At 42.1% G+C, this 24461-nt stretch overlaps 3 protein-coding genes across 3 annotated transcripts in view; 1 reads left to right on the top strand and 2 right to left on the bottom strand.

The window, feature by feature from the left end:
• The window catches only part of LOC137298768 (uncharacterized), a 51687-nt gene extending 30574 nt beyond the window's left edge, over positions 1 to 21113 (bottom strand). Inside the window, exons 1-2 of the mRNA XM_067831044.1 lie at positions 21044 to 21113; positions 360 to 560 (exon numbers count right to left, since the gene is read on the bottom strand). Of these exons, the coding sequence (XP_067687145.1) occupies positions 360 to 560; positions 21044 to 21113 (271 nt within the window). The remainder of the gene's footprint in view (positions 1 to 359; positions 561 to 21043) is intronic.
• The window catches only part of LOC137297853 (MKI67 FHA domain-interacting nucleolar phosphoprotein-like), a 273252-nt gene that overhangs the window by 228258 nt on the left and 20533 nt on the right, over positions 1 to 24461 (bottom strand). The window lies entirely within an intron of this gene.
• Positions 22275 to 23363, top strand: LOC137298767 (histone-lysine N-methyltransferase SETMAR-like). The gene is made up of 2 exons (XM_067831042.1): positions 22275 to 22804; positions 23159 to 23363. The coding sequence occupies exons 1-2, from the start codon at positions 22275 to 22277 to the stop codon at positions 23361 to 23363; spliced, it is 735 nt and encodes a 244-aa protein (XP_067687143.1).

Below are 24461 nucleotides of genomic sequence, written 5' to 3'. Positions count from 1 at the left end.
AGGGACGGTAGAACTTGACTTCACACATTGTACCCATATAGGGAATAGAGCCCGTCCTTTTGTCCTGAGGATTCGAATCCACAGTCAGGTTCCTAATAGCCAAAACCCAAGTCAGCGATCTAACCGACTCAGCCACCGCTGCTTCGAAAAAATGGAAGTCGGACACAAAATACGTGATCTTGACTACCAGTTGTCAGTTGTTTATTGGTTTAGATAGCTGGCATTTCGTGATGGTTGTTAGGTGCCTGACTTTGAGAGTTTGAAACGGAATGGGACGTAATCTAAACATGTCTTAACAATGTTCTTTTCCTTTGATAACTTTTGACAGTATACACATGAATGGGAGTCAGACGACGTACGTGAACAGCTTTGCAAGGTCACATCCCATGATGCATTGCCTGTTATGTTTGGCTGGCAGTGGAGAGTTTGTATCGTCTGTCCGTCTGGCAAAGTAAAGCCAATTTCACACGTGATGTTGACGTCATTACCGACAGGGACGGAAGTGACGTTCTCATCAGCCACAAGAGTCGAGTCGAGTTGGAGCGGCGGACATGTTGTAGCTGAAAGAAGCAGACGATTAGTTTAACATATTGCCACACTGACAAGAAACGTGAATGTTCCTGACGACAAGATTAAGCATATAACTGCGCGCCCGTGTCATCTACTACATGAAACAACTAACAAAGCATTCTTGTTGAACACAACGCGAATCATTACTGAACAGTTATTTCCCGCACAACTTGGATTTATAACTGATCAAATAACTCCAAGATCTTTTACTTAAAAATTAAAGACCAGTTACAAATAGTTGCTTGCATTTGTAGAGTTGATTTCATGTGACTGTGTCTGGCAACATGTGACCGCATCTGACTGCGATTGTTTTCTTTAATGTCCGACTGTGTCAGTCTCCATTAAGGTATATTTGATTGCATGTATTTATGTCACTGATGACTATATCTGACTTTCTCAGACATTATTTGCCTATTTGTGACTGGGTCTGACAACATTCAAATACAGTAAAATATTGCAGTTGACTTCAACACGAACACACAGTATGACGTCGACGTTTAACTGAAGATATAGAAGAATATTGTGACAGATCCCAACCCAAACAGGATATAACACCAAATAGCAGACACGTTATATCGTTGTCGACAGTCAAACAGTGGGCATTTGCCACAATCAGACAGCGCTAGTTGCACTTTTTCACAATCCGACTGAACAGTTGTTCACTTAGATGGAGTGCTGTGATGTGTATCAATCCGTATGTTTTTCAAAGATACAAAGCTGGATACACCTCCAGCCGGTGGTCAAATTGATACCATTCAGAGTCAACGGCCGTGTCGACAACAACCAGGCGAAAATATAAACAATCCTTGCGACAACAGAATGGTGAATACCAGTGCTGACGTCATCACCATGGACGACAACGTGGGAGAGAACCCTACCCACGAGGATACTAACCGCGAGCACACTGAACGCGATATTGCTGATGCTACCAATCCTCATGACCAAGGCAACAGGAAGGTGACCTTCGATAATGAGTTGTCAAGGTCATTCTGTAGAGTACCAAGGGCGCGCAATAAACGGTATGTACTGAGTTAAACCGTTTGAAGTTGTGAAAGACAGCATCATTAACTATGCCAAATCACGGGAGGTTACTGTCACAAATGAAACATTATTAAAACACTGGACCACTGGACGTAACGCCACATATACGATTAGAATCGCTGTATCGAGACAAACCGTTCATAACCTCCATGGTGACTTCTGGCCTCACAATGTCTTGTGTCTCGAATGGATTCCTCGAAAAGCTTGGTACAACGAACTGCGAACTTACACATTCATGACTTCAACAATAGTATTCTTCAATGGTTCCTTATTACAATGGTGCTTCGCATTGGCATGCTCGTGGAGCTCAGAACTGTTTTGCCGACATTGAAGTCAACCTAGAAAGCAGTGATGTCACGGCTTTGAGTGAACACTGGCTAGATCCATCTCTGTCCTGTCCTTGAGACTCTACACAATGACTTTAAGGTGTTTACTGACTTCCACGTAGAACGTACCTCAAAACGAGGTGCAGGCGATGTTGCGTTATTTGTGAGAAAGAATATATGTCAGAGTGTCAGTAGTATATATATAAATCTAAGCAACCATATGATTGGTGCTAATTTATTCAGGAACAGTACACCACTGTACATTATTGGTGTTCGTCTACCGTCATCAAACGTGCTAGACAGTGTGTACTTTAATGTCATGTGTGATATGCTTGACGTGTATGATGAATGCTCGCAACTTGGTAAATCTGTCTTACTTGGTGATTTTAATGGCAATATCTGTGTACGTGATACGTTAAAACTCTCTGACACGCGCTCTCGCAGCACATAACCTCATTTAAGCAGTTCCACCAGACAGCGGCTGTACATGCACATTTAGGAGTAAATGCGGCACTGTTAGAAACATGATTGACTATGTGTTCATAGATTGTCTTAGTATGTTTCGGACACTGATAATGTAAGTTATCATGTGAACGTCCAGAATGGCGGAGAGCAAACTGTACTGATTTATGCTATATCGGTATGAAACCCAAAATTGCTTTAGAAATTTGCACTTTGATGTTACCCATTTTTCATCTCATGAAGAATACATTGAGTATCACAACAGTTATATCACAGAATGACTACATGCTGCAACTATACTTGCAATTCCTACTTCCAAATTTCAAACACAATTAAAGAAATACTGGAGGAAATATGAACTTAAAGAACACCACGGTCACATGGGTATTTGCCGCAAAAATTGGATTTCTCACGGAACAAGTCGCAATTCAGATGACAAATACTTTATTGAATATAAACAAGCAAAACGTATATTTCGAAGAAACCACCGTTAAGCTAAGCAACGTTACAGAGTTACAAAAAGGTTAAAACATAAAAGGGAGCAAACACAGTCGCTAACTGATAACGGTGACTCCTGTAACACGCAGGAAGTTATATGTATTCTCTTTGCCAGGTACTTCAGTGACTTGTCTGTACCTCAGGGTCAAGAATAATTTGATACTGGATTTACAGAGCACGTTGATAAGTCTGCAGAAGATATTGCATGTAACCCTGTAAACGACCACAATGATTCAGTAATTCTCTTGATACCGTATAACGTCTGAAAAACAACATATCTCCAGGTCAAATACGCTGGTCTATCTGATAATGGTCATATTGTATCATTATTCAATGCCATTGTATCGTTTTAGAATGTATCGAATAAGTTTGGTGTTAACAATGTTGTACCAATTCACAAGGGGAATGGTAAATACATGGATGATCTATATAGTTATAGAGGTTACACCTTTTCTCCGAAAACCTTTTGAAAGATTACTGCTCAACGGAATGTGAGCATGGACGAAAGCTGTAAACGAATTTCCCCCATTCCAGTTTTGTTTTAGGAAGGGTGCAGGGCAGCGGCAGCGCTTACGCTAACTGAAGGTACTGTCTACTATGTCGAAAGACATTCACCAGTTTATTGTGCCTTCCTTGATAATGAGAAAACAGAGTTTAGTTGAATGGACTCTTCCATAAGCTTTACGATTTCGGAATTCGAAGTAAAGTTTGACGTCTCATATACACTATGTACACATCAATGAAATCATGCTTGAGCACTCGTGGCTGTATTTCTGATGTATTTGACGTACCACGGGGGTGGGTCAGGGTCGTGTCATATTATCTTGGCTCTTCACCCTATACATAAACGACTTACTCCACAGTATCGTTTACTCTGGGCATGGCTTATGTCTACCATAGGGCAAAATACCAGCGATGTTGTTAGCTGACGACTGACGATCTTGTTAAGTGCATACTCAGGTGCACTTCAAAGTCTGCTAGATGTTGTCATGTTAGCATTCAGTCTCTTGAATTTGAATGTTGTATAGTTGCCTATGATATTGTGAAAGATGTATTTCTACACTGCACTGTCATAAAGGGTAGTAGAAATGATTTGAGTCACTCGCTGACATTCTAGATGTTGACACTTTTGTCAGGTTATGGAATGACGAAGACCTTTGCTCATAAATAATTCTACCTACATCAGCAGTTCCAATGTTGGTTTACATTGATTGACAGGCATTGATACAACATCACCAATGATACCAACAATCACTGTCACGCATTGCAATGTCAGATTTGCGTGTTTCAGGGTTCCGTTGGATCCAGCGTTATGTACATTGGGTGGTCATTTTGTCGTCGTGTCAAGAAGGGTTTTGTTCCTAATCTGTTCAACATTTCTCCCATCCGATTTACTGTCCCCCGAGACAGTGAGAAACTAAATCTACCCGTCCTCCGGGAGAGTGGTGACCCCTATCTACCCTACCCCCTGTGACGGAGGCATATATGGATGAGTGACTCAACTTGCAGTAATTATCAGGTATTCTCCAGGGGCATGTTAGTATCAGCGGTACTAATCGTAATATTGATTAATACTCCAGGGTAATTACAGGTGAACGAGCACACAATAGACATGACGGCTTCCAGAAATCACGGAAGTCAGGTAGAAACATCCAATACTAAATACAACCAGCATGTCGTAAACAAGTTTTACAGTTAGGGTTTTCTCTGTACCCCAACACAGTCGGAGAAGAATGCTACATGTCATCGAACAGTGATCGAATAGTTAACGAAGCATACAACTTTATGGATGATCGAGTCGTTGTTTTTGTTCGTGCAATAATAAAGGGTTACATTTAATTTTGGTTTTTCATGGTTGCTGGGTTTTTTTTCTTTTTTCCATAAAAACATCTTGGCATTTAGTGATATATTTAATGTTTCAATAGTGACCACCACACATGCTGTTTCAGTGCCTCAAATTAGTCATCAGTGTTATGTCGTCTTGTATGTATCACAATACAAGTAGTTCTGATGACAACTGTTATAAATACAAAACAGTATTGAATATATCATTATTAAAAACTGATGTATTAAAATTCAACTCAACACAAATTTGCATATGAGTTTTGGTGTATTTCACGAAAGGTATAAATCGCTAGGCATCCGTCGCTGTAAAATAAAATTTTAAGCTCTTTTGAAGATGTGGAGCTCCTTTCACAAAGAAACCCTAACTAAGGTTAACCTTAACTCCCATTCTTTAACACTGCTCTAAGGTTACCTAGGTCTAAGGCAGCCTTAGTGCAATGTTAAAGAATGGGAGTTAAAGCTAACCTTAGTAAAGGTTGCTTCGTGAAAGGAGCCCCTGAACCTGTTGCATTACATGCAAAATCTTATTTCTTATCAGCATGTTTTGCAGTTTGGCCAAAGCCGTTGATCAGTGACGACGTTGAAGGCAAGGACACTAGATACAATAAAGTACAAGGACAACAGCAAGGTCGTCCAATCACCAAATACCACACATACATGCTTATCAAAGCCCAAACAGCATCAGCATTAGAAAACCCGATTCAGTGGCAGATTCTGTAGTTACCGTATCCGTTGTAGTTTAAAGGAATAGTACGCATTTCAAGTCGAAAAAAGATTCATAGATTTACACATTTTCACACATTTTCATATTATATTATGTGTTTCAAGTGTATTTTTGGGAAAGTGTACCTTATTAAATATCAGCTGAAATCGACGTCCTGGGTTTTAGGTGTATCTGATTGCGACACAGTTGTGACAAAGGTACCTGTGTTCCAAACGGAGCTGAAAAATATGGCAGCAAAACTGCCTTCGATGACCAAGTTACCTTCACTAAGATCCTGGGCACAGATTTTCGAAACTCTCTTAGCGCTAGTACAGTCGCAAGTTAATGAACAGTCAAGAATTATTTTTGTAATTCGGCGAAAGAATTATATACCCCCTTTAACTGTTTACATAAACCTTGTCAATTCAAGATGGCAATATTGAGTTTGGTGACCCAAAAATGCTGACCCAAGATAACAGAGGCAAAACTTGTACATTGTGGGTTAAAGCACTAAACTTGGCACACTTATTTAATAAACATTTCTGGATATAGATCCACCAAAGCAGTGCCCCCAGGTGGCAGGAAATCATAGATTGCCGCCAATTTGGTTAAAGTTCAACTTAGGCGCAATTATGTTGTATCTTGTATCTTGTCTTTCAGTATACTATTCAGGATTTATTGGAACATTGATGAATATATTTTATTCCGTAGCGCGCCACTTGGTGTTGACATATACACACGATAGCCAGATCAATTGCCTTTCAGATTACAATTTGGTTCCTATGTTTTCTGTTCCTGATGTTTGAAAGTCCAGGAGAGACATCGGAATAACAGAAGAACAACACAAACACAGTTGGCTAGCTGGGTCAAAATGCATCCTTACTTTTCGTGGAAAGAAACATGATAATATCTTTTAGCAGGTACTTATTATGATCATATCCTGCATACGTAACTATCCTAAAACTGTCCAGTCATACACATGTTATCAGACACGTCTCAAGTCAAAAAGCATTTGTTTCAATATTGATTTTACTTAATGGCCTTTGCGGCAGTGCCCCTCTTCACTTAGAAAGGACGGGTAACATAAATGGCCTTCAAAACTCCGCAGTATGTTAAAGGAAGTATTCCTAAAGGTTGTGTTTAGAAAGAAAAGCGCATTTTGCTTAACCCGATATATAGGCAGGGTGACTGTGTGTGTGTAAACGTATGACAATATAGGCATTGATTCGGAATACAACACCAAGGCGGGCAAATGAGATGGGTATTGAGCATGTACGAAAACAGGAAGGGACAGATTGGGCTTTGTTGCCACAACGGAAAATCTCTGTTGCAGGGAAGTATTATAATGAAGAGACCTCGGCTAAGTGAGTGTTACACAAAGCCGTATATCAACAACGATCAGGGCTGCTCCTTCTAAGGACATGGCATTGAGAAGACAAGGGCCTCTGGCTATAGGCCACAATGCTGCTTTCTCATTGATTCTCAACATCATTGTACCTTCATGGTACATCAAACAACATTGTACTTCCATTGTAAGACATCAGACTAATTTCCCTGCCCGATTCAAGAACAAATAAGTATAAGTTTACACAAATTGATTTATCAAAAACGTTATCTCAAAAGGTATTAAATATCAATTTCAAAAACATTCCACTTAGAAACGATTGTCTTGGTGCTCAAAGGCATATCACGGTAGCTATCACATAGGGACGACATCTCCCATATATACACATGGACAAAAGTATCGCAACACCCCATAGATTTTCATAGCATCCATGTTACCAAAACCATAGCAGTCGAGCTTACACAACACTCAATTTATCTTACTATCTATATAGACTGGTAATGTATGAATGAAACATTGCCAGTTGATTCAGAGAGGCAAAGATGGCGTAGATGTATGATATTCAGAGGCGGGTGTAGTTCTCAAGAAGTTGGCATACAATCATTAAGAAATTACATTAGTATCAATAACGGAGCACAATGTTCAGTATTTGGTGTTACCTCCGCCAACTGCACTACCATCCCTGACCCTCCACCTGACTGACTGCATCAGACGTTTAAAATATTTGGTGTTACCTCCGCCAACTACAATACCATCCCTGACCCTCCACCTGACTGACTGTAAAAAACGTTGCATATGGTGGAAGTCATGTGTGGGATTTCTGATAGACGGCTTGCACCAATACATCAAGATATTGCACTGAAGGAGCTCTCTGGCGTACTCTGCAATCCATAAAGCCCCACGCATGCTCCAGGGATTGAGTTCTGCACTCCTAGTGAGCCAAGGTAAAGTTGCCACAGATCCTTGACGTAAACAATCACCAAGGGGAGGCGCAGGGTGTTGCCTAGCATTGTCCATAAAGTCTAGCTTTGTCACCAGAGGCTGGTCATCGAAATGGGGTGAAACAATCCGATCATGTCTGACCGTGACAAGGTCAGTTTGACCGACATGTGTCTTCGGTCAGAGATCTGACTTGTGGTAGACCTGGATACTTTCGGTTGATAGTCGCAGGATGACAGGAACATCTCCTGCAGTATCCCCCAGTGACATGTCAACATCCCGAATACATTAACATCTGTTAGGAGTTGTCAGTTGAAGAGGAAGGCCCTATAACTGCTTATCGAGAAAGAAATCGATTGCTTTTCCATGTTAGTAGAACAGAATACTGAACACTTAATATTTGTCTAATGACAGGTTGCATGTTATTTTTCTCTTCGATTGTAGCATGTGCATATCCACATTCGATGTTTGGTGCACCCGATGAGGCAAAACTATTCATGCACATAAGCATTAGGATATCATGAATATAATACATGTAAGAATCGGGCGTTGCCATACTTTTTTTATGCGAATAGATGGTTTTGGTTTTGACGGAGATAACAAAAATGTCAATGGCGGTGGGTTTCTTGGTCAAAGGAAGGGGACATTTCAGGGCCACAAAATAGGCCCAGGGGCCACCCAGGAAGCAGAGGGCTACCCACCAACACCCTATATAGACGTGTGAAACTATCAGAGGACTGTCGTCTGAGATACACCCAGAGACCCTTCTTTACTCAGCTCATTCGCGGCTGCCATTATAATGCGAATAATTAATACATCTGATAATTTACATCCAATATATATTTCAGGTTAACACTTTACATTACTTACTGAAAAGTCCATATCGTCACTGTCTTTTTAGTGTTGTTCAGGGTTGTTTCATTTCATTGAAAAAGACTATAGTAACAAAAAAGGTTATCTTTACGTACCCCGGAAGTACTACATGTTCCACTATCAGATAAAACACTAGATTCGGCTTGTTCCTGCTAGCTTTTATTTACATTTTGGTATCAGAGCGTTTCTAAGTATACCGATTTTAAATAATTTGCAAAATAAATGATGTACACGCTTGGCAAAATCAATGAAAGCACAATAGATTTCATTTCGGTAGTGATAACTTATGAGTAACCATGCCTCAAAAAGATGTTGTCAGTGGTGAGATATTCTGTAGCGAATCCTTTCATTGTGTAGACGATAACAGTCTCTCAGCATTTATGGACTGTGTCAGTTTAGCGTGAAAAGATTTTCCAAAGAATTTAGATTTCTAATAGAGCGATATGAAATGGGATCAAATTGCTCACTTTCGTCTTATGCATGAGTTGTATTGTACCAGTTATGAGAAACCAGCGCAGTGAAAAAAACAGAGATGAATAGAATATCATAGAACCATTATGCCGATGGAATCAATAAGGTAGCAATTTTCAAAATAAGCTGTTCTTGTGGCGTTATTGCGTTAACTTCCCTTGGAAGCCCCTAACCCTTTGAAATATCTTTTATAGCGTTTCAGCCAAGCATTTGAAGTACGATGCATCATCATCATCATCATCATCATCATCATCATCATCATAATCTGTTCTCATCGATGTGTTCCTATCCGCCAGGTAATTGTTAGTAGAATGTTGATATTTTCTTAATACTAAGATGAATATTATCAACAACTTATCGTTTTGGCTTTCATCCATATCAGAACATTATTTGCCTTTACATCACTCTCAAGTGACCCCTGAAGGTCCCGGGGTAGAATAGGCCTTCAGCAACGCATGCTTGCCATAAGGGACGGCCAGCGGGATCGGGTGGTCAGGCTCGCTGACTTGGTTGACACATGTCATCGGTTCCCAAATGCGCAGATCGATGCTCATGTTGTTGATCACTGGATTGTCTGGTCCAGACTCGATTATTTACAGACCGCCGCCATATAGCTGTAATATTGCTGAGTGCGGCGTAAAACTAAACTCACTCACTCACTCACTCACTCTCAAGTTAGCTACTATCAGTCCGCAAGCTTTAAATACTTCGTTTGACACTTGCCCGGGTGAGGAGTTCAGATTTTCTTAGTTTCCACGATGAAGGTTCGTTTGCCGAGAACACCTGACTATAGCCGAGAACATGAAGCCATGTCAATTGCAAGAACACCTGGCTGAAGGCGAGAATGCAAAGGCCATGTCAAGAACACTAAGGTCATATCGTGATGGATGAAGTCGAGAACACTTGGACCGTTTCGAGAACAACGATCGTTTTACGTCACAAACACGTTAGCGGAAGAGCAAGTGGATGTGCAAAAATTCATGCAAAACAATAGGGCATGTGGTGAATAGTCAGTTGGGATCGAGAATACTTCAGTCGTGTTGAAAACACCTAGCTGATCCAAAATAATGGAATTTGAACACCGTGAACATTGTGTTAATGTCGTCAGCACGGAAAGGGTCGTTGATCTATTTGAACGTCTACTCACTACGTTTGGTCCATATAACCCATATAGTATTGTACCCTTTCCTATCAACTTCTTATTACGTCATTTGGAGTCCCTTCAAGGATATTGATGCCATTGCTCTGATTTACCTAAAGGCTAATGTTCCTATACAGTTTAATGTACTGTAAAGGCCTAAAGTACTTCAACTGGACTCATAGAGAAAGCACAATGCCTTTGCCTCTATTGTGTCTCCACATACCTGAAGCTTCAAATCAGCCATACATGCTCGTGTTCTGTTTTTCATATCTTAATGGCTTGCCACTGATCAATACACACGGGGTTAGTGTACGACTGTAATGCAGAGAATGTGATGAGGGTCTTACCTCACTCTCGCTCCTGTTTCACCTATTATATTTTTGTTTACCTCTTAGATCGTCATAACGATTTTCCTATCAAACCAAGTAACGTTTACCTTGGTGTTTACGTTAATAAGATGTTTCCACGGTAACAAATCCGTGATGCTCGGTCTGGAGGTAACTTTGAGTTTCCGGTATGCTGTGCGATGAAGACCTGTCATAACGAATGTTCATTAATGTGATGGTACCGTGGTCACGACATCCTTTCAAACACATTCTTACACTCAGTTTCATGAGCTAATAAATACATCATACTAAAGAAATAGAAAAGGGCACTCTATTTCGAAAATTATAGAGTAGATTTTGAATGTCTTAACTATTTTATTTTCATCGCACTTATTGACGCACTGAAAGCAATTTCTGATACGAAATGTAAAACGCCTCACCGTTATTTTCAAGCTTGGATGATTCGATTCTGGAACATCACGTTTGAAGACAACACACTTGGTTTCATTCCATGCTTTTAAACTGGACGTGCTCTCAGAACAGCGATAAGTGAAAAAGTAATCTACTACCAACTGAACACGTGCGACAAATCTATCGAAGCAGAAAGTCCAGCCAAAGTTTCATAGCTCCACACTCATCTAATCTGTCACTTATCCTCAGACGGAAAACCTACAGTACGTCACTTATCCTCAGACCGAAAACCTATAGTATGCCATTTATCCTCAGACCGAAAACCAACTGTATGCCACTTATCCTCAGACTGAAAACCAACTGTATGCCACTTATCCTCAGATCGAAAACCTACTGCATGCCACTTATCCTCAGGCCGAAAACTTACTGTATGTCATTTATCCTCAGACCGAAAACCCACTGTAAGCCACTTATCCTCAGACCGAAAACCTACTGTATGCTACTTATCCTCAGACCGAAAACCTACTGTAAGCCACTTATCCTCAGACCGAAAACTTACTGTATGTCATTTATCCTCAGACCGAAAACCTACTGTATGCTACTTATCCTCAGACCGAAAACCTACTGTAAGCCACTTATCCTCAGACCGAAAACCTACTGTAAGCCACTTATCCTCAGACCGAAAACCTACTGCATGCCACTTATCCTCAGACCGAAAACTTACTGCATGCCACTTATCCTCAGACCGAAAACCTACTGTATGCTACTTATCCTCAGACCGAAAACCTACTGTAAGCCACTTATCCTCAGACCGAAAACCTACTGTATGCTACTTATCCTCAGACCGAAAACCTACTGTATGCCACTTATCCTCAGACCGAAAACCTACTGTAAGCCACTTATCCTCAGACCGAAAACCTACTGTATGCCACTTATCCTCACACCGAAAACCTACTGCATGCCACTTATCCTCAGACCAAAAACTTACTGTATGTCATTTATCCTCAGACCGAAAACCTACTGTATGCTACTCATCCTCAGACCGAAAACCTACTGTAAGCCACTTATCCTCAGACCGAAAACCTACTGTATGCCACTTATCCTCAGACCGAAAACCTACTGCATGCCACTTATCCTCAGACCGAAAACTTACTGCATGTTACATACACCTGATGAACGGTTGATTGCTCAGTAGCCTCGTAATGTTGTGGAATACACGTCAGTTTAAACTCAAGGTGTGCGTACGTCTTATACGGCCAACAGAAAATCAGTATCTCCGCGCCATGGGTATATTGGAGACTGGAATGGCAAAAAATGAAGGGGTCCGTCGAAGCACGATCTCTTCTCTGGGGAGTCGTTTTCAACATAATGGAAACACAAGTGACGTCACGTCAGCAGGAGAACCACATTCGGCTGATCCATCCTAGGAGTCGATTTCAGACTGCCAGTTGGACTGCACGGACTATTTCTAGCTTACTTCCATTCAGTTGGAAGTAACTGATCAATCAGTCCCCGGAGTGAATGAGTTTAGTGTAACGCCGCAGTTCAGAGATCAACAGGATGAGCATCGATCTGCGCAACTATGAACCGAGGACGTGTATCGTCCAAGTCACCACCAGATCCCATTAGTTGCCTCTTACAACAAGCATGCTCGCCTTTGAGTTGATGAAGACCTATTCTACCCCGGACCTTCAAGGCGCAATCAGTTCCAGAACTGCAGATGGTACAGAACCGACTACATGAACACTGCATCCGGCCTCGATGGCTGCAATACATTGCAATAATTGTGCTCCAACGTTCCGGTACCTGACACAGACAGCACCTACGGTACGGGGACCACGACAGGGATGGTCATTGTTCGCTGACGACTCGAGACTTCATTTGGACAGCTCAGGTGATAGGACAAGAATGTACAGACGGCGAGGCGAATTTGTATGCTGACGTGTACCTTGCTCAGCGTCGACAGATCGGTAGCAGAAGCGTTTTGGTATTGTCGGACACGATTTGTCAATGTCAGTCTCTGTCTGACGGGTCTTCGATGCAGAGATGAGAACGCTGGGCTTCATGTTCAGCCGTTCATTCAAGAACTGAAATGTAACTTCACGCTTCAGTAAAGTAATGTACATCCCGTTCGGTGACATATTTCCTCAAGCAGAAGTATATTCAGGTACTCTCCTGACCAACGGTTTCCCCGTACCTATCGAGCACGCTTGGGATGAAATAGAGCGACATTTGCGCCAAGTCAAGCCCAGAATTGGCAATCGACGTTAGCGAAATTGGGACAAGCGTTGGATCAGATATGGAGCAACATTCTGGAAGCTTTCTTCAAGCTGGTGATAGTTCATTTATGCGTTGTCGATGTCACGTCTGCATCAACGCCAATGATGGATACACACGATATTGGCTTCGTGACTTGGCCTTCCACACGACATGACCCATCAAATAATGCACAGTTACTTTAATCCGTGAGTATACATATCCAAGGCCGAAAACCTTCCTCATTCTACCAGGCCTTCGACCGAAAACCTTCCTCATTCTACCAGGCCTTCGACCGAAACCCTACCTCATTCTACCAGGCCTCCGAATGAAAACCTTCCTCATTCTACCAGGCCTTCGACCGAAAACCTTCCTCATTCTACCAGGCCTTCGACCGAAAACCTACCTCATTCTACCAGGCCTTCGACCGAAAACCTACCTCATTCTACCAGGTCTTCGACAGAACAGCTTCCTCATTCTACCAGGCCTTCGACCGAAAACCTACCTCATTCTACCAGGTCTTCGACAGAAAACCTACCTCATTCTACCAGGCCTTCGACCAAAAACCTACCTCAGTCTACCAGGCCTTCGACCGAAAACCTACCTCATTCTACCAGGCCTTCGACCGAAAACCTACCTCATTCTACCAGGCCTTCGACAGAAAACCTACCTCATTCTACCAAGCCTTCGACCGAAAACCTACCTCATTCTACCAGGCCTCCGAATGAAAACCTTCCTCATTCTACCAAGCCTTCGACCGAAAACCTTCCTCATTCTACCAGGCCTCCGACCGAAAACCTACCTCATTCTACCAAGCCTTCGACCGAAAACCTTCCTCATTCTACCAGGCCTTCGACCGAAAACCTTCCTCATTCTACCAGGCCTTCGACCGAAAACCTTCCTCATTCTACCAGGCCTTCGACCGAAAACCTACCTCATTCTACCAAGCCTTCGACCGAAAACCTACCTCATTCTACCAGGTCTTCGACAGAAAACCTTCCTCATTCTACCAGGCCTTCGACAGAAAACCTACCTCATTCTACCAGGCCTTCGACCGAAAACCTTCCGCACGCTACCTACCCCTAGACAGCAACCGCCTCCCATCAAGTCTCAGATCGAAGTCCTTACCGAAAAAGTATCTCACTCTACAAGGTCATAGACCGAAAGCCTACCACATTTTACGGATCCCAAAATCGAAAATTCCTCTCAGTCAGCCAAGCGGAAAGCGGAAGTCCGCCTAAAACTACCTATCCCAAGACAGAAAACTTTATGTACATAGCCGACTGCCAAAGGTCTGTGTCTTCTTACAAAGCAAAGATTCAGCATAAACTTGATCAAGTACCTCAGTCTGGTCGTAGGAATAATCAAGCATGGGGAAAATGAAGGCTGATCTCTGTGACTCGATGCAAGTCATAGCACCCCAGCGGATTATAATAAATCTTTACTGGTGCGGTCTGGTTTGGATGGTCAAGACTTTATTGTTAAGGCGGTAGCAATAATAACAATGCCGATTTCTGCAGTAAACAAGATTTCACTTAATTTCCCGAAACAATATTTAATAAGCTATTCTTAACGTTCGGATTTAGCATCACAGTTCATTCATAGTTTCAAAAAAAACGGAATATACAAGTTTGGAGAATCATTATCGGATTGTCTCCAATAGCAGAGTTATCTCCCCTGTTGCCTGGGAACCAATCTTCATCAGTGCGTGCTAAACGTTTACCTATACAGTTGGGAAACTGGGCGTTACATCATCTTAGCCTGTTCATTTATTTAATTTAGAACTGAACAAATTTGATATACAAAATATTACCGCCATAGCAATAAAAATCTGTTCTCATGTGGACAAAACACCAGAATGAGTTCAAAGCTCTTTCTCTGTGATCGGTCTCCATGGACCCGTGAAGGTCCCGGGGTAGAATAGGCCTTCAGCAACCCATGTTTGCCATAAAAGGTGACTATGCTTGTCGTAAGAGGCGACTAACGGGATCGGGTGGTCAGACTAGCTGACTTGGTTGACACATGTCATCGGTTCCCAATTGCGCAGATCGATGCTCATGTTGTTGATCACTGGATTGTCTGGTCCAGACTCGATTATTTACAGACCGTCGTCATATAGCTGGAATATTGCTAAGTGCGACGTAAAACTAAACTCACTCACTCACTCACTCGGTCTCCATGGGTGTTAAATTCACGAGGTGTTCGAGTTGACAATACTTTAACATAATTGAGATGGTTCAATCCCAGGATATACAGTTAATAGCCACGATTACGAAATACCTCTGCCTCAAGCTTACAGTCACCACAATCACTATATTTCATGTTAAAATCTATCAATCGCCCGAAGTCCTTTCTTTATTTGTAAACTCTCCGTCGTGAAAAGGCCGGGCCAACATGCTTTGTTTGTTTGCACATGAAGCAATACAACATTTCCACAATGACCTTTCCTCTGGCTATGCATTGTTTGCTTGTTTAGAGAATATGGTGTAACTTACAGGATTAAATGTCGTGCTAATTCAACATCGTGACACTACTCCCTATACTTCTCTCGATACAAGCCCTGTTTAAAAGTTCTAACCATACTGTTCCGCAATATATAAGCTGCAGGAACTTTTCCATCATCCTTAGAAAGGTTTACTTAAAGCAGAGTGCACTGTACGATTCCCATCATATCAGGTGTTCGTGTTTCTGAAATCACTATCAAATAGTGCTTAGACAACGAATGCATGTGCTTCCCCACAGGCAACCGTCAAGGGGAGTCGATTCAGCTTACCTCTTAACGTTTTTGTACTTCACCAGTGATAAAACAGTTTATACTGTCAAATATCAGTATCAACATTAAAAGCATGATAAAGCATGAGTATAGTCTGTTGACAGTGAAAACGTAAGGATGAATTTCATTTCAAACAGGAAAGTAAACCAAATAAAGTGAAATTAGAACTGCGAATCCCCCTAAACTGTTTCAGAGGCATTTTAGTAGTTGCTGAGCTAAAGGTGAAGGAGCAAAATTTATGGATGATCAACTTCTTTATTTTCACAATGGCGACGTTTCGGTATGGATTCTTATACCGTTTCCACGCATATGGGAGGACAAGGTGTAACAGTTTATGTACAGGTACATGAGATATGCTGAGGAGATTAACGATAGCAACAATATAATTGAGGAGATGAGAGAACAAAAACATCAAAGGAATCCTACTGATTTTATTTTGTAAATTGAAAATTTAAGTCCCAGAATTTTATTTAACTTTGGATAAAAATTGTTTAAAAAACGATCATTGATTTAAGCGCTGTACAGTTGGAACAGTGAAACACATGTGTGTGGTACGTGATGAGCGTTAACTTAGACCAACCCTACTTGTTCTCGGTGTTTCATTTAATGCGCATACCCTCTTGTAATGCAAACAAATGAAGTGATTTGCAACAATTATATACTGAAACACTTTTGAAAACGCACAGAGGTACTTTAGCACATGTTTTTTTTTTGAAAGAAGAGATAACAAACGTGAATGAAGTATCTAAAGTTTGATATGCTTATTAAAGACGTGTTTTTGGCTTATTGTCCGAGTTCAAAACCATAGCACTTTTTGTAAGACAAAATCGCTAAGACACACCTTCTCCTGTTCCCGTTCCCCCGTCAGTGTGATCGTGAAAATTAAAATGCACATGCACGGGGTTATTAAGGGCATTAAGGGGACAGAATCGATCAGACGCGTTTTCAAGAACGAGAATAAGCTCTGGGACTGCACGAAGCAGGAACTTCACAGACAGCGACAGCCATTGCAAGGCATTTTCATGACCACCGATCAACCATAAGCCTTTATGCTGGTTGACAAATCAACTTCCGGTAACGACGACTGAACTAAACCGACAAATTTGACATGCGCACTCCCGAGATCGCCTCAGGCCGGTAACAGCAACACCAGTGAACACAGCTCTCAGCCATGAAGATGAATGCACCTCAATAGAGTGAGACGGTGCCTGTCACGCGCAGAACGAGAAAGACGCTGTGCATGCTCCGGCGTTTGTTTCTTAAACAGATTTCAAGCATTTACCATGTGCTCTTTATAATTGATTACAATTGATTTCGTTCCATTTATTGTTCTAATTTTTCTCATATCAAACTCGGCTATGCGTTTCCAAAGCGTCTCAGTATACTAAGCGAGATTCTGTTCATGAAGTATTCTGTGAGTTTCATTAAACATTAAACAGCATAGTAAATCAGAGGGTGACAAGGGTCATTAAACAAGAGTCATCAGTCGACTTTCTCCATCAGCAAATACATTTCATTGCGAGGGTTTAGCATGGTTGATTGGAGAACCCGTAGATGGAGACCCATTACTTAATGAGACTCCACCACCCTGACGTGACCAACGTGGATTTACCGTTACTGAAAGGGTATTCAGGGTATGAGTGTCTGTCAGCCTTCGACTTAATGCATACAATAGTGATATCCCCTTTCACTCGAATGCATTTCAAACACTGGTGAATTAACCATGAATACTAAGATGCTGAATAGTGCTTCCAACCTTAATGGGACCTACTTAGTATACTATCACACAAGACAAGCATTGACGACAGCAGGCTTTGCTAGTTTTTGCATCGTTTCCTCTGTTGCATATTCACCTTTTCACGTTCATCCATGGTTGCAAGGTGACACAATTTCAAACTCTGACATATTATACTGGAATGTGGAATTGTGCTCCAACTATGATTCTATAGGCGTCGGTCGGATTAAGTCAAGCATAAGCAAGGGCGGTGGGGTAGCCTAGTGGTTAAAGCGTTCGCTCGTCACGCCGAAGACCCGGGTTCGATTTCCCACATGGGTACAATGTGTGAAGCCCCTTTTCTGGTGTCCCCCGCCGTGATATTGCTGGAATATTGCTAAAAAGCGGCGTAAAACTAAACTCACTCACTCAAGCATAAGCGATGATAGGTGTTGCCACCGTATAGGAAGAACGTTGTGTGATGTGAGGCCACAAACATCTACATGTAGTTCAGCGGATAATCGAGACCGGTTGTTCTCTGGAGTATAGACATTATAGAACGGTACTGCATATCTATCATGCAATGCTGAGCGTTCGTCCTGCGCATTTTCATCCCATCCGATAGTGGACTAATATAGGACTGGTGTTTTACCCCCAGAATTGTCTACAGACAGCCGCCATATAGCTGGAACATTGCTGAGTGCAGCGTAAAACTAAGCTCATGCACCCAATCTTCAGAAAAGCTTGACAAATCACAATGTTCCAAACCGCTGAAACGCCTGTTTATGAAAACTACTCATGTTCATAGTTGTAACAGATAATATATACAGTGCACCCTGGTTATTACTCCACCGTTTGTCAGGAGAAATTAAGGCATTATATCCAGGGTGGCATTTATACCAGGTAGGACAGCCAGTTACCCTAAGCAATCAGCCAGGTGACTGAGCTGATGTCTTCTGTAATGAGCTTTGAATGACTGGATATCCCCGGGGGGTGCAGGTTACATGTAGGTGGCAGGAAGCGCACTGTCGCATGTGTTACCCAGTCTGGGAGTACACGACTGTACTACTTAGAGTATTATGAGTTTGGTCAATTACTTCTAGTCATCTCAGTTAACCAGTTAAGGTATGTATACCACATGCAGCCAGTGTAATTGGCATTATAACCATGCGAAAATTACTAATTGCTGAAAAAACAACATTGGCATATGGCATTATATCCAGTTTGGCATTATATCCAGGGCATTTTATAGGCAGGAAATCCGTCCTGACAAAAACATGGTGTTATGTCCAGGCGGAATCATGACCAGGCTACACTTTATCTGGTTTTCCAGCAGTAACTGGTGAAATTGTTAACCTTGTTATCAGTGACAGTAAATGACTGGACTGCTGCCAACAAAGGAAAACGCACATAGGTGACTTGGAGAATACAGGACACATGTAGCTGCGGAAAAATACATGTAGTGTATTTCTTTCAAAACAACTTCAGAACCAACACACGTGAATTTTATCTTTTTCCCTCGTTTTAGAGTTGCTTGAAGGACTACTCGCCTAAACCTCACCCCAGGTTTGAGCACATATGAAATGAAATCCAGGTGAATTTGCATTTTGAAACCATAAGCGGAAAATATCTGATTGTCCGTGGACAAGTAAGGTACAACTATTTGATTGCCCAAAATGAAAACTGACTTGTCTTGGTCGTCGGGCGATGTGATTTTTTTACCCCTGCATTGGTTTTGTGGTAGGGCAGCGGCATCCAGTATTTAATGTTGATAACGTTGGCCACTGAGCGTCCCCAGTATGACATGATATTGAGATCCAGCTTGCAGTCCTACTTAACAGAACCCCATACCATCATTGAGTATAGTAACATTTGGGAGAAAGCGAATTTTAGCCACGCCAGACGTTCCCGTATGGCCTACAACGTACCCTAAGATGAGCAGAGCGCAGCCAGTGCCACGCCAGACGTTCATGCCAGGCTAGAACGAACGCTCAGATGAGCTGTCCACAGTCTACGCCAGACGTTCCTGTGTGACCTACAAAGTGCCCTCAGATGAGCAGCCTCTATCCTGCTTCTGATGGTTCGGCTGGGGAGTGGTACTCACTTTTCGATATGGGTAATGGGAGCGCGGTTTGCCAGAACAGATGGGACTCGCGGTCATTGGTCATCCTTGGTCTTCCAAGTCTTGGCAAACCTTTGCTTTACTGCTGATGACGTACTAACTCACACGTCGACTAATGTTCAACTTAGAACCGTTGTTTTGATACGACATACCGCTGTCATGCATGAGAATAACTTGAACTCTTATATTTCTCCGTTTCGCATGAGAATAAATTGCCCTCATATATTTCTCGTCATGCATGAGAATAACTTGGCTTCGCATATTTCTCCGTTTTGCATATCGAGAAAAGTAATATATTGTGGTCTCTTCTTTTAAGTCTTCTATACTCTGTGTGTTTGGCGCCTTAGCTGTTCATGAACCTGCGATTTATGTGTTTGGAGACATGGTGTGTAGCACGTGCTTTACATGTACATGCCACTATGCTAGTTTATAATCGCCTGTTCGGACCAACATTTCAAATATTGCGCAAATATAAATGCAGTTCTCAACATTGTTCACTTATCTGAACAAATCTTATAGCAGGACAAAACAGACTAACCACTAACACTAGCGTCGTACAAAGACACTAGTAAACGATTGTCCCCCGATTGTCCAACTTCTTAACAAAATGAGCTAATATTTGATATTTCATCCTCAGTCACTCACTTTCATCACATGTGTCTCAAGCAAAGTAAATAAGTAATAAGTACTTAAGTAAATATAGTCTACACCTTAAACTTAAATGTAGTGTATTGAAAAAACTCATAATAGATTCTGGTCATGAAAACCTTGCATGACATTCATGTGACATTATGTGAAGGAAATCTACTTTCTTCTCTCCAGCAAACCCCTGGCTCACTTCGATGTGAGGGGCGAGTTGTTTCTTTACACAACCAAGCTCGTTATTACTGTCATCACGGACGGCATTTACAATAGTGCTATCATATTGAGCTAATCCAGATTATGACATTAATTCCACATGGTAATACGATAAAATGATCGACTCGTTTTATTGATTGTTCTGCCAAACACTGTATTATTTTATAGCGTTTTATTATTACGTGTTTTTAACACCATGCTTAGATTTGCCTGTTGAAGACTGCTAGGTAGCATGAAATCTGCTTCGCACATTCTGTACGCCGAAATATATAATATCACTTATCTCATTTATGATAAAAAAAACTTTACAATGAATAGTGATAATGATATAAGACGCTGAAACACATTTCTACAAGTTTGCTTACTTACTGTCATTCTGTGAAAGTCCGACTTGACACAGGAGTGAGAGATACAAACATATAAAAACGATGTTTGTCATGGTTCGTGGATGTTGTGACAGACTTATAGCATCCTTCACAGAGACCGCAGAAATGTAGTAAGGAAATGAGTCTCTCGCCTGACTTCACGCGAGATCCGACATCGACCAAACGAGAGGTTGCATCGGTACCACTTAACTTGATCGCAGCACTTCCGCCATCCCGGCATTGTTCAACGTACAGTCCCTTCCAGCCAATCAGATCGCTTCGTCAACACAAAGCGAGCAGCCAATAGTATCCCTTGAACAGACGGGGGATGGATTATGAAGTAGCACTAAATGGTGCGTTCAATAGTTTGTATTAATGATTTACCACAAACGGTTGTAGAAAACGTTGTACCGTGTTTGAGAAACATTTGCCGTTTCACACTGTAATTTAAGTAGAAATGTTGATTACACGCTTGCAGCTCAAAGTCAATGAGTGAGTGAGTGGCTGAGAATGGTTTCACGACGCCTTTTACTATATTTATTGGGCATAACAGAGGGGGACGTCAAACGCTGGTTTCACACAATTAACACGTTTGAATCGATTGACAAAACACATAAAAATAGATCGAAAAATCTATTTTCAACAAATTTGCTCCCTTAGAGACAAGGGTTGTCAACATTAACACTGTCGGTTTATACTTGTCTTCTAAACCATAGCTCGTCACGACATGGCTGAAATATTGCCGATGTGACATTAAATATTAACTTACTCATTCTAAACCTTAGGTATTGTCTACTTTGGACCGCACGGGCTATTAGGCCTGACTGAAACGAGTTCGTTTATCAATTTCGTTTATGTGTTCCGAAAAACGGGCGTCATCAGTTGACTGTGTCTGTATTTGTCTTCAGTATACAGATCTAATGCCGAGATAGTTACAAGGGGATATCACAAAGTTTTGAGCCTTGCATATGTATACCTGACAAATAGTAATGGGCAGGGCACCTAACATATATTAGTGTCCTAGCTGTAATAAAGTTTCTTGTCCTTGAGGGCAACACGGCCGAGCAGAGCGACTCACTGTTGTCTACAAGGAGTCTTCCCCTTCTGCTGCAACCATCAAACGTTGGGTGAAAGGGTTTCAACGAGGAAGAGAGAGTTTAAATGATGGCCCCCGTCCAGGACGACCCTCAGTCAGTACCATCCAAGCAAACATTGACAGTGTGCATCAGCTAGTGATGGGAAATCGTCGTATCACCCTGCACGAGTTAGAAGATGCAACCGGGCTCTCATATGGATCCATTCACAGCATACTCCATGACAATCTCCACATGTCCAAGGTGTGTGCAAGATGGGTTCCAAGAATGCTTTCTTATGACATGAAGCTTTCTCGGGTCAGTATCAGTGGCGCGATACTGACTCGTTACCATGCCAACCCAGAAGATGTTCACTTTAGAACTGTAACCTGTGATGAAACCTGGCTTCATCATTATGACCCAGAGAGCAAGCAGGAGTCAATGGAATGGAAACATGTCACCTCTCCAAGGACAAAGGAGTTCAAATCGACCAGGTCCCAAAAGAAGGTTATGGCAACTATTTTGGGGGACAGTAAAGGTGTTATCCACATCGACTACTTGCCTCATGGTACGACAATGAATGGAGAGTACTATGCTAACCTTCTGAAGCAGGTACGCCAGTCCATTAAAGAGAACCGGCGAGGAAAGATCCGGCGAGGGATTATTCTTCACCGACCCGTGAAGGTCCCGGGGTAGAATAGGCCTTCAGCAACCCATGCGTGCCGTAAAAGGCGACTATGCTTGTCGTAAGAGGCGACTAACGGGATCGGGTGGTCAGGCTCGCTGACTTGGTTGACACATGTCATCGGTTCCCAGTTGCGCAGATCGATGCTCATGTTGTTGATCACTGGATTGTCTGGTCCAGACTCGATTATTTACAGACCGCCGCCATATAGCTGGAATATTGCTAAGTGCGGCGTAAAACTAAACTCTCTCACTCACTTCTTCTTCACCAGGGCATGCGCCAGTCCACACCAGTCGAGCTGCAATGGAAACTGCGCGCGAGTGCGGATACGGAATTTTACCTCACCCTGCCTATTCACCAGACCTAGCCCCTACGACTTCCACCTCTTTCCTCGACTAAAAAAACACATTCGGGGCCAGAAATTTCAGGATGATGATGAGCTTATCGCTGCTGTGGAGGGTTATTTGGGGGACCAAGATGTGGAGTTCTTCAGATCAGGAATCAGCAGTTGGCAAACCAGATGGGAGAAGTATGTGAAGCTGGAAGGGGACTATGTTGAAGAATAAAGTAGTATGAATTCGAAAATCTTGCTTTTGTCAGGGCGAGGCTCAAAACTTTTTGATGTCCCCTCGTATCAGATTTGTAAAAGGATGGAATGTTGTCTTGGATGATGACAGTGGAGCTTCTAGAGTTGCATACTGTTGCGTGCCTGTTGATCAACACTAACACTAGGAAATTTGAACTTAGATATCATAGTGAAGGGTTCCGCAATGTACCTGTTTAACCAGCACAATCCAGGATTAAGGTTCTTTTCGACCGGTTGAGCTCAGGTCTCCGTCCCATAAAGCGAGATGTGCACGTAGATGATTGAACTCCCAAACTTTAACACAAACTTTTGAACATTGTCGCACTACGGCTCTGTGTGTCTGACGGGGATTGACGACCTCGTGGGGATGCAGTGTTCCCAGTACGTTAGAGTCTTTGTGGTCATAGGAATACGGTAAAAATACATTGAAAATTTAATTGCAAATATTTAAAAGCAGTTCAAAATATGTCTGAGCAATACACAGTAACACCCTATGCAAGAGTGCAACCGAACTCAAGTGTACCCAGGGCATATATAACGATGTATCGAGGGAACTGGAACAGGTGAGACAATCACTTTCAACAAACATCATGGAAATGTGCAGGGTGCCGTGCCGTATACTTAGGGAGAATGTTTGTAGGCAGGAGAGTACACCACTGGTCTTCGTTAACGGAAAATTGACAGATCAGCGTTGCATCGATGTCATTCTTTGTCCATATCAGCATCAACATCCCAAGTGTACAGAATTTCATCCATAGAGCACCTCTTGGGTGTCATGAACCGTCGTGTTGGAGAGCGACAGCATCCTCCAGGCAATAGCTAAGAAACAGATCCAGGCCCTACAAGAAGATCTGAGATCATCAGAAGACTGATTACTTCTGAGCGCCCCAGAGATTTGTATGTTTGTAGAAGAGTCGGTCATAGACCCTACCGATGTACCGTCTCAATGACGCTGAGAGGCTTTACATGTGTGTGCCGATTGTCCATTGCGACGAAAGCCTAATTTCGAGCAGTTGACATTCCAATATCGGTTGCTGTAACCCCGTCATTATGCCTGCATGTGGTGAGATTTTCATCC

Source organism: Haliotis asinina, chromosome 10, assembly GCF_037392515.1.
Source record: "Haliotis asinina isolate JCU_RB_2024 chromosome 10, JCU_Hal_asi_v2, whole genome shotgun sequence".
In the NCBI taxonomy this organism is placed as follows: Eukaryota; Metazoa; Mollusca; class Gastropoda; order Lepetellida; family Haliotidae; genus Haliotis; species Haliotis asinina.
The sequence above is the reverse complement of the archived record's forward strand: the minus strand, read 5'-3'. Positions and strand labels throughout refer to the sequence as shown.

What these genes read in the sequence shown, in the direction of transcription:
- LOC137298767 (XM_067831042.1), top strand. Translation starts at nt 22,275, where the DNA reads ATGGGAAATCGTCGTATCACCCTGCACGAGTTAGAAGATGCAACCGGG. An exon ending in CGACCCGTGAAGGTCCCGGG is followed by an intron (nt 22,805 to 23,158) that starts GTAGAATAGGCC and finishes CCTATTCACCAG; the next exon opens with ACCTAGCCCCTACGACTTCC.